Below are 13247 nucleotides of genomic sequence, written 5' to 3'. Positions count from 1 at the left end.
CACTGGACCACCAGGGAATTCCCAAGAAAATTCCATTTTTGATATCTTCCAAGAATTGGATTCCATTATGTGTGCTTTGTTCTTTCTTCAGTCAGACTGGAGTTGAGCAGAAATATGGCTTACTCCTTTCCCCTCAAATCATTCTCAGGCTCCAGACAAGGAGCTGGACCTTTGGGTGAACAAGCAGGTAACTGGCAATGGTACCTTTTAACTCGGGAGGCTTTCCAGGAGTATACAGGAACAAGGAACAAGCTGCTCCTGAATGAGAAGATCATGTAATTAGCAAAGTATCTAAAATAGCCAAAACTATTCTCGCTATGAATAGCCAAGAAAAGCTAAGCAAATGCTATCCACAGACATTTGCTGTATCTTAGACAGTTCCTTATCAAACAAGTTATCGTCCTCTCTCCCAGTTAGCTCCAGTGAGTTCACCATTACAGGCTCTGGGGCTAGAACAGGGGTAAGACAGGATGCTTGCTTTCCTCATTGGCATCCATTCATCTGTTGATGGATACTTAGGTTGCTTCCATGTCTTGGCTAACAAACAACCCAATTTTTAAAATGATTAAAAGAATTGAACACCAAAGAAGAGATACACACAGATGGTGAATAAGCACAGAAAAGATGCTCCACATCACAGAACTCTCCTACTGAGGCTGGTCAGAGACTCAGCTCAGCATCCTTACCCACCATTAATACACCTAGCACCAGCTTTTATCCCAATCTGGCTTTCTAGAGTCTTCTCTTGCTCTAGGCTCCATTTGCTAGGCAAATGTAAAATAAAACCAGAATGAGACACCACTGCATAACTATTTCTATGTCTAAAATGATGGCATGTAAAATCAAAGACTCACTATACCAGTGTTGGCGAGGACAGGGAAAAACTGGAACCCACGTGCTCTGCTGGTGGGAATGTAAAATGGTACAATCACTTCAGAAAACAGTTTGACGGTATCTTAAAAAGTTAGATATAAATTTACGATATGACCCAGAAATTCCAGTGCTAGGTATCTACCCAAGAGAAATGAAAACATGTCCACGCAAAGACTTGTACAAGAATGTTCCTGGCAGCATTATTCATTATAGCCACAAGAAAGGGGAAATAATCTAAATGTCCATCAACTCATAAATGGACAAGCTAAATGTGGCATCCATACAATAGAAAATGGCAATAAAAAGAAATGAAGTACTGACACGTGCTACAACATGGACAAACCTCATAAACATTATGCTAAGTGAAAGAAGCCATACAAAAAAGACCACATATTGATGACTCCAATTATATGAAATGTCCAGAAAAGGCAAATCTATGGAGACAGAAAATAAGATTAGTGGTTCCACGGGTCTGGGTGGGAACAGAGATTTACTGCAAATGGGCAGGAGGGATCATTGTGAGGTAATGAAAATATCCTAAAATTGGATTGTGGTGATGAGGCTGCAGAACTTTGTAAATTTGCTGAAATGATTGAATTGTACACTTAAAAAGAGTGAATTTCATGATACATATATTGTACCTCAGTAAAGCTGTTTTTTTTTTTTTTAAAGTTAAACAAACGTGACCCATTTGTTCTACTTCTAGGCATTTATCTAAGGGAAAAAATATAATCTATATGAAGACTTGTATATGAATGTTCATAGCAGCTATATTGTAAATCCAAATGTCCATCAAGGGGGGAATGGATAAACAAATTGTGGTACATCCATCCATACAATGGATACTACTCAGCAATAAAAATGAACAAACTACTGGTCCACACACAATATGGATGCATCTCAAAATAATTATGCTGGGAATTCCCTGGAGGTCCAGCGGTTAGGACTCTGCACTTTCACTGCTGAGGGCGTGGGTTCAATCCATGGTCAGGGAACTAGGATCCCGCAAGCTGCACGGCCAAAAAAAAAGTAAAAAAACAAAGTTATGCTGAATGGAAAAAGAGTACACACTGTATCTTCCATCTATATAAAACTTGAGAAGATGTAAACTCATCTATAGTGACAGAAAGATGAGGGGTTGCTTGGAGATGGGGTGGGCGGGAGGGACGATGACGGGGCACGAGGAAACTTGGGGGATGATGGGTTTGTTCACTGTCTTGATTGTGGTCATGCTTTCATAGGTGCATACATCTGCCAAAACTTATCAAATTGTACACTTTAAACATGGGCAGTTATTGTATGTTAACTATATCTCAATAAAGCTATTAAAAGGTATGAAGCAAGTAAGCAAACAATAAAGAACTTGGCCTAGCTGGGCGCAGTATGTTTGCCCTCACTGGAAATGGACCACTTCCACTCTTATGCCATGACGCCGCCTCAGGGATGAAGGTTAATCCTCCTGGTGGTCAGAGCTGTGAGCTGTACACTTGGTCATCCATTCATGAGGAGGGATGAACAGTCTAAGGAAGAGATGATACACAGTCTCCTGGGTGGTGCCAAATGGTGTGGCTGGAGGTCAGAGCTCAGGAGAAAGAGATCAGAAGACTAGCACCAAGAACAGGGGAAAGGGGGAAGATGAACCAGTGATGTCCAGTACATGGGGGCGCACGGGATTACATCTTGATGTCTCATGTTTCGAATCCATCAGAGGACATCTGCTGCCCGGGAGACGGTCCTCGACCAGCTGGAACGGACGATGCAGCTGGTAAATGTCAGCCCCCCTCTCTGCTCAGCCACCCCAGTGCAGGTGCGATGGGCCCAGGGACAGAGCAGCCAAGATGACGGGGGTGAAGTAGCCTGGGCTCCTTTCCTAAAGGCTCGGTCCTGCTGCTGCTGGACCCCTAGTCTGCAGGACCTAAGCTGAGCCCTTGATACGGCATCTCCAAGAGACCAGCCAGCCATTGATCTGGTGGCAGATCAATTACATCAGGTCCCCTTTGACCCTAAAGGGAGCGATTTGTACTTATTGAAATTGATGCTACTCCATGAAAGGGTTCGCCTGACCTGCCTTCAGGACTATTGCCCGCACCACCATCTGAGGGCTGCCTGATGTAGTGACGTGGTATGCCACACCACATTGTCTCACACCAAGGGACCCATTTTTTGGCAGAACAGATGGGACAATGGGCATCTGACTAAAGGATCCACTGATCTTACCGGGGACCCCAACACCCGAGTGGCATGGCCTGCTAAAGACATAGCTCAGGGACCATACGCTACAGCTCTGTTCTCCAGGAAGTTGATATATGCAGCTGTGTCCCCTGAGGCTAGATTACATGGCGACGGGAAGCAGAGGGTGGACACTCTCCCTATTGCTCGCAGTGAAGCACTTGTGGAACTTGCGTTTCCTATCCCTGCAAACATTGGCTCTGCCAGGTTGGAGGTCCCAGTGCCCGGGGCTGGGAAACTTCTGCCAGGGGACACAATAGGGTCCCACAGTCCCAATGAACTTGAAGACGTGACCATCACCTGGTCTTCGGGCCTCTCTGCTGGTGGACCAGCAGGCAAAGAGAATTACTGTACTGCTGCGGGTAATAGATTCCCATCACCATGAGGGGTCAGGACAGTGTGTACAAAATGAGGCAGAGGTGTTTCCAGAACCTCCTCTGGTGTCTCTCGGTGTCTCCACACCCACTGATAATAGTAAGTGGCAATTGTGGCAATCACAGCCCACCCACGGCAAGACAGCCAAGGGCTCAGATCCCTCGGAGATGAAGATCTGGATGACCCCACCAGGAAATAACCAGACTAGCTGCAGCTTTGGCCATGGACGAGGGACCGACCGTATCACCGTGAAGAGGACTCGGTTCAATGGGACTTAGACCTCCCCTCTCGGGGAAGAAGGGCAGGAAGGCAAGAGCAGATCTGAGTGATTGGACGGGTGAACGCTTCAGACCCTCTTGGCCTTACCTGCCTTTTGTTCCGGCTCTACCTCGGCTGAGTGGTCTGATGGAAACGCAACTTGCCCGGCCACACCCCCTGCCTGAGTCCTGGCCCTCTCACCTCCACCACCGCCGTGGGCCCCACTTTGTGCTCAAGCATTTCAATATGCAACCCAGAAATGCACAGAGTCAATGTCCCATGGGGCATATCTTCACCAGCTGGAAGAGGGAGACGGTGAATAAATTCTGCCCCCTTCCTCTCCACCAGGAAAGGGTGCCGAGACTCATTACATGGCTCCTCAGGGTCACATTTAGTGGCGGCCAGCTCCACCACGCACACTCCTGCTGGCTCTCCCTCCTTCTGACTGCCCCCCGCCCTCACTGTGTTTCTCTGGGGTTGTTCTGCCGATTAAAACGAGGGCGCACAAGCCTTCTGCTTTAGGCTCTGCATTCCGGGAATCCTAAGCTGTGATTGCCACCGTCACATACTGACTCCCCAGTGTGCATCTCTGCACCAGACATCACCTGAACTCCAAGTTCACATATCCAACTACGGAAGAGGGACTCTAAGTTCAACATGTCCAAAACAAAACTCCCGATCTTCTCTCCCACACCTGCTCCACCAGGAAGCTTCCCCATCCTGCCACCGACCCAGGACAAAACCCGAGTCAGCCATGACTCATCCAGTCTATCAGCACATCGCATTGTTTCTGTCTTCAAAAGGTCTCCAGAACTGACCACTTTTCACAGCCTCCATCAAAACCGCCCAGTGCAAATCACCATCCTCTCCTCCCTGGAATATTGCACTTGCCTCCTGACTGGTCCCCCGTGCTTCCATCCTTACTCTCTTGTCTACTCTCCCTATAGCAGCCCAGGACCCCTCGAGTGTAAGTATGTCAGCTCACGTCACTCCTTGGCTCGGAACTCTCCATGGCATCTACCTCGCTCGCGGTGAAGCCAAGGTCCTCACAGTGGCCGGCAAGACCCCAGTCTCCCCTGGTTCCTTTTGCAACTGAAGTCCAACTGCTCTCTGCCCCCCTCGCTCTGCTCCAGCCACACTAGTCGCATTTTGTTCCTTGAAGATACTGGCATGCTCGTACCTCAGGGCCTTTACACATGCGGCTCTGCCTGGAATGCCCCGCCCCAGATGTCCACAGGGCTTCATTCCCCGCCGAATTCATTCAGCTCTTTCTTCAAACGTCATCTTCTCAGCCAGGCCTACCCCAGCCACATTCTTGTTACCCCCTCCCTGACCTTCCCTGCCTCATTTTCCCCCATAGCCCTTATCTTCTGACATACTCTTTTACTCAGTGGTTTTGCCTGCTGTCTGCCTTCCCCCACAAGTATGTAAGCGCCATAAAGGCAGGGATTTTTATCCACCTTATTCACTGCTGCGTCTCCAATGCCCAGAACCATGCTCAGCACGCAGCAGGCACTCAAATATTTTGATGAATAAACTTCTTGGTTTGTACAAAGGGGAAAATCGATCAGTAGGTTTTTGAGAGGATTGGAAGTCACGCGTATGCATGTCTGACACAAGCCAAGCCCTCTATAAAAGTTGCCTGTTCTAATCTCTGAGTCTGACTCAGAGACAGAAAACCCTGTCCTGGAGGTCAGAGTGAACCTAGCTGACATCTGTGAGCAGGGCCCAGTGCTTGGAACAGGGAGGTACATTCCTGGCTACATATTCTGTGATTAAATGGCGACACTGTTACTGAAAGGCCCAAAATCTCAGGCTCTTGATTCCCCAGAACTCTCAGTGGGCAGATGAGGTAGTCTGAGGAACCACAGGAATGAGTCTGGCCTTGACTGGGAATAAAGAACTAGGAGGTGTTGAGTGAGGCAAAGAGGGTAGAGCACCTTTTTTCAAACAACCGGTCATGACCCAGGAGTGGCTGGTGAGCAGTTTAGTGGGTTGCAAACAGCAGCTTCTTCATGAGAAAATACCTGTGTATTGCAGAAAAGGGGTAATGATTGACTTTTTTTTGGTTTCACTTGCACATATATGTGTGTACTCAATCGTGATAAATTTCTAATAATGGGTCAGGGTAAAAAAATGTTCAAAAGCCACTGGGCTTTGGGGAATTTGGACTTGGGCTCCAATCCAGGTTCCATCACCCTCCAGCTGCTGCTGTCTGAACTAGTCCCAACCTCTCTGAGCCTCAGTTTCCACAGTGGAGTGGAAAATGTTAATTACTAAACATACAACACACTTGAAAGCCCCTAGGTGCCATGCCTACCTATAGGAAGTTTCCAGTAGCATTTGTTACTTCTGCCCCCAGCGCTAGAGGGTTGATAAATGGTGCGACTGTGTTATCAGGACAGGATTTGTTAATTCAGCAAGTATTTACTGAGTTCTGATTCTGTGCCAGGCACTGGTCTAGACCCTGGGCGCTTACCAATGAACAAAACATGTAAAAATCTCATATTTTGCTTATGTTCTTAGAGCTTATGCTCTAGCAGGCGCAGACACAATATTGCTCAGATGATGAGTAGGTAGGAGGGTACTCAGAAGGGTACTCAGAAGTGCCAGGGAACAGGGGAGAGAGGGATTTTAATAGGGAGGGGTGTGCATGGACCTCAATGAGGTGACGTCTCAGCAGACTTGGAGATAAAGGAGTTAGTCAGCTGTGGTGCATTCTGGACCACGGGCAGAGGGCCAGCCAGGCAAAGGCCGTACGGTAGAGTGTGGACAGCAGTTTCAAGGAAGAGCAAGGACCAGTGTGGCCAAAACAGAGGGAGCCGAAGAGGGAGGGGCAATCAGAGGCAGTGGATCCTGAAAGGCCACCACAAGGACTTGGGCCTCGATTCTGGGTGGGACGGGGAGCCAGAGCCGTATTTCGAGCAAAGGAGTAATACGAGCTGAGTTCTATTTCCAGCCTACGTCAAGGTCACTCTGGCTGCTGCTTTGAAACAAGTGTGAGAGGTGCCAGGGTGGGAGGAGGGGCTGAGTTAGAGGCAGTAACGTGGGTCAGGGCCGTGACTGTGAATGGAGTGGATGAAATGGTCAGGGGTGAGGTGTATTTTTAAGACAGAAACTGACAGGTTGGACGCAGCACGTGTGACAGGGGAGTCCAGGATCACGCCCCAGGTTTGTGACCTGGGAATCTGCAGGGACGAGGATGCCATCCGCTGAGGTGTGGAGGCCTCTGAAATGGATGAGCAGCGCGGCGAGTGGGCAGTGCAGAGCCCAGGGGACAGGTGTGCAGGGTCAGCGAAACGGACTAGTCATGCCCCAGCCACTGCTGAGGGCCGTTTAAAAAAAAAAAAAGAAAGAAAAGGTCACAACCAATTTCTCAGAAGGCCAACTAGGGTGAACCAGTCTGAGTCATTACTTTTTAAGTGAAAAATGAATGGTTTAGAGTTATGGCGAAATCTGTAAAGAAATCACTCTAGATTTCCTGGTTCTTAAAGATCAGTTACGCCTTTTGTTCTTCTGAGAGTATCAGATTCCTTCCAGAGTCAGGAGGAACCCACAGGCAGATTACAGTGGGAACTTCCCCTAAACGAAGTTAAGGTCATTTCAAAATACAGCCTGCAGACTTTGTCATGTCAAAGAGAGTTTGCATAGGAACAGTAAGCTTAGGAGACACACAAAACAAATGGTTTCCAACTAGGTTTTATTTTAGTGTTCAATATTATCAGCAATGATACAGGAATAATTCAGGCAAATATATCACCTTAAATACATCAGAGAAAAAACCCACCATGTCAAGCACGTCTTGCACTCCAGCAAATGAACATAAAAACTGAGAACAAAGTCAGCAGCATTAAATTAAAGTGCTTTTTGCCACAGTTCTTTCAGAGTCTCGCCCTCAGTGGTGTAATTTCAATTTTACTTATTGTATAAGAAGCTCAAAATCTCATTCATTGCCCAGAGGCTACATTCAAAAAAAATTCATGTTTGGTTATTCTAAATAATAACCACCCCCCCAAAAGCACAAGATTCATTGGAATTGTGTGACACTGATTTCTCCAGACACACTGGGAGGGAACCACCATCCAGGCTGGCAAAAAGCTCACAGCGCCCTCCCGCCGCATGGCGGCCTCGGCGAAGTCCATCACTTTGTTCCACGCACCAGGGTAGACTGAGGGTTTGAAGGACAAGCGGGCACCTGGAGAGCACACCACCTGCGTGCCACCCACCAGTGAGCAGAGGCCACCAAGTCATTTCCCCAAAGTCGGAGGGCGGGTGGATTCAAGAGAGCAGGACAAGCTCCACCTCTCTGCCTGAGCCTCTTTCTGGGAGAGACATGACGCTGGTTTCTAGGAAGTTCTCTGACCTGCCCTGCAAAGGCTGTCACCCGAAGGCTGTTTGCCCCAGACAGTTAACACCTTGGAGACAGGAACCTGCCCCCACTTTGACCGGTAACGATCCCCAAACTCAACAACAGGAAACACTTCTCAAAATCAACACGAGGCCCCATGTGTCAGCTGGAGGCTCTGGGATCAGGGAGGGTGGGAGGCTGGGTGCTGGGTTCCCCGCACTGTCTTTCGGCCACGTGCAGCATCGCTGGCACAGGAGACTTCATCCAGAGGTCTGGTGGCCAAGGGCAGCTTGGGCCGAGGCGGGGTGAGGGGTGGGAATATGTCTCTTAGGGAACATCAAGCTAGTAGAGTGGGCTCTGAGACCCCACGAGCCCCTCACAGAGCAAGGTCAGATGCAAGGTCCTGTTCTGCATCAACTCCAGATTCTCTAGCTGTCCTGGGAGGGGCCCACTCCTCTCAGCCTGCCGCCAAGGTTCCCTCCTTCCGCCGTCTTTCCTTCTACTACATCCTTTAACTATCTGGACCAAACCATCTTTCATGAATAAGAAACCAGAATAATAGGTTAAGGACCGAAACCAGAACAAGGGACAGAATGAGGAGAAGGAGGCAAGTCTCTCCCCATCACGGCACCGGCCACCCGTGACAGCAGGGGCATTAGGACACACCCTCCACACGCCCCCTCCCCTACGCCACTCAGCGCTCCAGCTACCTCTGCACTCTCAGCCCCACCACCAAGACTGAAAGGCTGGTCTGGAAGGCTCTGCAGATGGGACGAAGAATGAAAGCCGAAGGACCAAACTGACACGTAAGCCACAACCCTCCTGGGACAGCCTTGGCCTTCCTGGAACCGTTCCCAGTGCAATCCGGGAAGAAAATGCAACCACCCCCTAAGGTGGCCTTTCTCTGCGGATGCGCTGGGGTGCGTGGTAGGCAGGTGCGCGTGGGTCAGTGTTGGCGTTGGCTGGAGGGGTGTCTGCCCGATATCCTTGAAGGCCCAGCCAGGCCTTCTGCAATGCTGGCTGATCCCAAGACCTCATCAAGCAATCAGATGATTCTCAATCAACAGAGCCGGACAAAGCAGAGAAAAGACTCGACTTCACTCCTCAGTATCATGCTGTCCAGAGTCATCACTGAAAAAAAAAGTCTCCTTCAGGGGTATGAGCCGGAATATCTTCCTGCAACAGCAGGCAAAGGAGGGGGAAAATAACTAGCGTCTCAGGGCTCAAAACGGTGGGAGACAGTGGGTGCTTTCATTCTCACGGTGGCGGCAACGGACGGGAGCTGCGCGTGGCCCCGGCGGGAGGCCCCTCGCGGCTGGCAGCGCTGCCCCTCCCCACGCAGGCGCCGGCTCCGGGCTGCCCACTATCTGCTGGGCTGCAGGTACTGGTGCGTGAACATGTTGAGTTCGCTGTCCAACCAACCAGCTTTATTCCTGCAGAGAAACGGTTACCTTGTAGCAGTAACAGCTGATAACAAGTAACGGCACGATGTGCCAAGGCCAAGTGCTGTTCTACCGGACACTTGACTTGTACAGACTCATTTACTCATTATCCCTCCAATAACCTCCACTTCACCGAGGAGGAAAATGAGGCCCAGAGAGGTTCAATAACTTCCTACGGTCACGCGACCAATCAGTGGTGGAAATAAAATCAGGTGTTTCTGACCCTCAAGCCCTGTGTTTGCTTCGTGCCGGGACCACGGGCAAGTCCCTGGACTGTTGGGAACACGGTCGTCCTGCCTGTCAGCAGGAGGCTGGGCTGCTCACACGCAGCCCTTTTCAGGTTCACCCTGTCGCTGCAGGTGACGAGCAGCAGAGACACCCACCCCGAACCCACCGGCCGCGTGAGACTTCCCCGGGGATGCGCGGCGTGTCTCTAGAACACAGCTGTCCCAGGGCAGTGGGCGGGGAGGGCAAGGCCCACCGACGCCCTCTGATGCAGCTCCCTCTGTGCTGACGTCAGGGCGGGGCAGGAAGAACAGAGTCCCGTGTGCTGATGTTATCCCGGCCTGAGTGGGCCGAGGACTTCTGCAGAGCACTTTCACACGCAGCTCTGTGACTGTGTCATGAAACCTTACTCCATTTCACAGATGAAAGCAATGAGACATAGGAAAGCTCAGTGATTTGCCCAAACGGGGGTGCCAGGACCAGAAGCCAGGACTCCTGACTCCTGAGACCCATCCTCTCCCCGGCAACCTGCTGCTGGAAGCTCTGACTTTCAACAGAGACCCTACGCAGACCTGGGTTCCGATCCGGGTTCTGCCAGTCACTGGCTACCTGGCCAGCTCCCCTGTGGACACGGATGCTGATGTGCCGCACCGTGAAATGGCGGGAGGTGGGGGCTGGGTGTAGCCCACTGTTCCCGCCGACAATAAAGGACAATCAACGTGTGGAGTGTCAGAGAGTGCTGGAGCCCAGCACGCCTGGATTCTTCTACTCCTGGCTTGACCACTTACTGTGGGATCCCAGATAAGTTACTTAACCTCTCTAGGCCTCGATCCTCCATTTTATAAAGTGAAGGTGATGATACGTCTCTAAAGGGACGCTGAAGATGGGACAGCACGTGTCAAGTGCCTGAGACACCGCGGTTAAGGACGTGCCTGTGAGCTGTAACCCCAGGGACCGGACTTCCTCTGCTGCCACATGGCCAACCTCACCTGAGCAGTTTGGCTTTGCTCTGAAGCGAATCAAGAACCTCAATTTTCTTGTTCATGGCGGCAATTTCCTGCTCCAGGTTCTCCCGGGTGACATCAACTTGCTGGCACAGATGGGCAAAGGTCCCAGACAGTTCCCTGAGGGGGGAGAGTCAGGATCAACCAGGCCACGTCGGTGGTGAAGCAGCCAGCCCATCTGTCACCTGCGCCTGTCCCGGTTTGTCAGAATCGCCCCCGCCCGCTGCTGAGACCGCGGACATCACAGCCAGCGCACACACGAGCATCAGCACAGGGTGAGAACCAGGAGCGCAGAGCAAGACGCCCCGGCTTGGGCACAAGAGACCAGGATTCAGATCCCGGCTCTGCTGCTACAGGGGCACGGGGAGTGGCTCTTCAATTTCCTGCACTCAGTCGAGTGCAGGAGACACATGACTCCTCTTCAAATCTCAATTTCCTCATTTTGAAAAACAAGGTGCCAGTAAAAACGTCTACCTCAAAGGGCTCGGGGAGAAAATGAAGAGTTAGGTGCAAAATGCCTAGCAGAGGGCCTGCCACATAGCAATAAAAGGCAGGCAGCCAGCGCCTTCCTGACCACCACCCAGATCAAGCCATCCATTCCCACCTGCCCTAAGATACGCCATGAAGCATGGGCTGTGGCTCAGAACGTCAAAGCTACACCCACAACCCAAGCCCTTCGAGGTAACCTTTAAAAGATGGCTACAGGTAACAGCCCTCGTCTTCCCATGTCTTCCTTTCTTGGGAGACCAGAGGCCTACCTGGTCCCAGCCCAGGACGTAAGGTGTCCCTGGAGACTCCTCCCCCATCCCTAGCCTCCACGCTGGCACTGCACAGCTGAAGGCCAGAGTCAGACAGCGCTCAGGGCCCAGTGGTTTCCAGGCCAGGTTAGGAGGAAACCTAGAGGGCAGTCCTGAACCACGGGAGCCGGCACTGGCCCCTCGGGGCTGACGGGGCCACTCACTGCTGGACTTGGTGGCTGCAGTTGGAGCCGGTATAGCTGATGATGAGCTGCAGCTTCTCGCTGGCGTACTCTACAAACTGGCGCTTGAAGGCCCTCTCCTTGGCCTTGGCGGTCCAGGTCAGACGCTCGTAGACGTACAAGAGGCCATAGAGGCCAAGGGAGAGGGCGATGAGTCGCCAGCCCACAGCCTTCCACACCTGCAGAGGCACAGTGGTCAGCTGGCACAATCCCTCTGCCATCCCACCGCCCATCCTCTCAGCCAGGACTTTCCCAAGAGCCTCAAAGAGCCTTTGTGCTTCTACTCAGAACACTCCTTTCAATGTCTTCCTTGGTCTCACTGAGGCCAGAAGGCAGGGACCATGTCTAGTTTGGAGACGAGGGAAACTTAGTGTGGGCCACACAACATGACTTGTGCAGAGGCCACCTCTGGTTGTGAGCACCAGAAGCACAGATCCAGGCACAGAGGAATCTTAAAGGTAAACGTTAGAGTACTCTGAAGGGACACTCCATTCTGGTGACACGGACAAGCAGAATTCTGCACGTCGGTCCTCAGTAGGTGGCTTCTTTTGGTCTGTTTGTAACACTTTGGTTGGAGGCAGTGTAGTTACAGTCAAAGAGCACCGGACTTGGAGCCAGAAATCGAGGCTCTAGTGTGCAGCTCTTCCTTGGCTGTGTGACCTTGGGCAAATTTGTTTACACCTGTTTCCTCCCAAAATAGGATAATGGCCTCCACCCAATTCTCAGGGTTGTTTGGGTAAAATGAGACACTGACTGTAAAAAGGGTTACATAACCGTCAAGTGTCAGCTTCTCAGATCATGACCCTCTGCCAGGTCACCATCTGTGAAAAAAAAACCAGAGCATGTACCGTCTACAGGCCAGGAGGGAGCGGGCCTCAGCTCCAGCCCGCCCTAGTCTTACAAGCTGAGAATGCAATTCCTGGCAGTTTTGTTACAGTTGCGTTCTGCTACCACTCCACAACTCAAACGACCATGACAAAGAGAACTTGCCCATATCATCAAGAAAATTCAAGGCATAAATAACTCTAGCTGCAGTGTGTCTTGGGTCACACAAGACATGGGGAGTACCCCAGTAATCAAGAAGGCAGCCTGTGATCTCAGGCCTTGGGGCAGAAAGAAAGGGCAATAAGACTGCAGCTGGAGAGACAAGGGTTCAAGGCCCAGCCTGGCCTCTTTCTGTCTCAAGCCCTTGCAAGTTTTGCTCTCGGTTTCCTCACCTACCAGTGAGAAACTCCTGGTCATACCCACCTCTCTAGAACCCAGCCAGGTTCGTCAATTTCTCAGGTCACTTCCCTACCCTACTGGCCCTACAGGGGAAAGAATATGGTCCTGGAGTCAGATGGGGTCAGAGCTCAAATCCTAGCTGTGTGTCCTTGGCAAGCCAACTGCAGATGTTCTTCTGTAAAACGGGAACCTAAATGTCATGTTAGTTAATTGAGACTTAAATAAGTCAATGAATGTATGTTAAAGGGCTAAGGCTGCACGGCTCCTGAGATCACAGCAAAAAGTCGTCA

At 50.8% G+C, this 13247-nt stretch overlaps 1 protein-coding gene and 1 non-coding gene across 6 annotated transcripts in view; both read right to left on the bottom strand.

Moving 5' to 3' along the window:
* Positions 1 to 365: 365 nt before the first annotated feature.
* On the bottom strand, positions 366 to 492 carry LOC118887197. The gene has a single exon (XR_005017915.1). It is a non-coding gene; the product is annotated as a small nucleolar RNA SNORD22 (small nucleolar RNA).
* Positions 493 to 7418: 6926 nt separating this feature from the next.
* MFN2 (mitofusin 2) overlaps positions 7419 to 13247 on the bottom strand; it is a 28288-nt gene continuing 22459 nt past the window's right edge. For all 5 annotated transcript variants that reach the window (XM_036853789.1, XM_036853782.1, XM_036853813.1 and 2 more), the window contains 3 exons: positions 11716 to 11912; positions 10740 to 10874; positions 7419 to 9516 (listed from right to left, as the gene is read on the bottom strand). In XM_036853789.1, the coding sequence (XP_036709684.1) occupies positions 9447 to 9516; positions 10740 to 10874; positions 11716 to 11912 (402 nt within the window). In that variant the 3' untranslated portion in view covers positions 7419 to 9446. The remainder of the gene's footprint in view (positions 9517 to 10739; positions 10875 to 11715; positions 11913 to 13247) is intronic.

The sequence above is a fragment of the Balaenoptera musculus genome, chromosome 1 (genome assembly GCF_009873245.2).
Source record: "Balaenoptera musculus isolate JJ_BM4_2016_0621 chromosome 1, mBalMus1.pri.v3, whole genome shotgun sequence".
Taxonomy (NCBI): Eukaryota; Metazoa; Chordata; class Mammalia; order Artiodactyla; family Balaenopteridae; genus Balaenoptera; species Balaenoptera musculus.
This window is presented reverse-complemented; position numbering and strand designations above follow the sequence as displayed.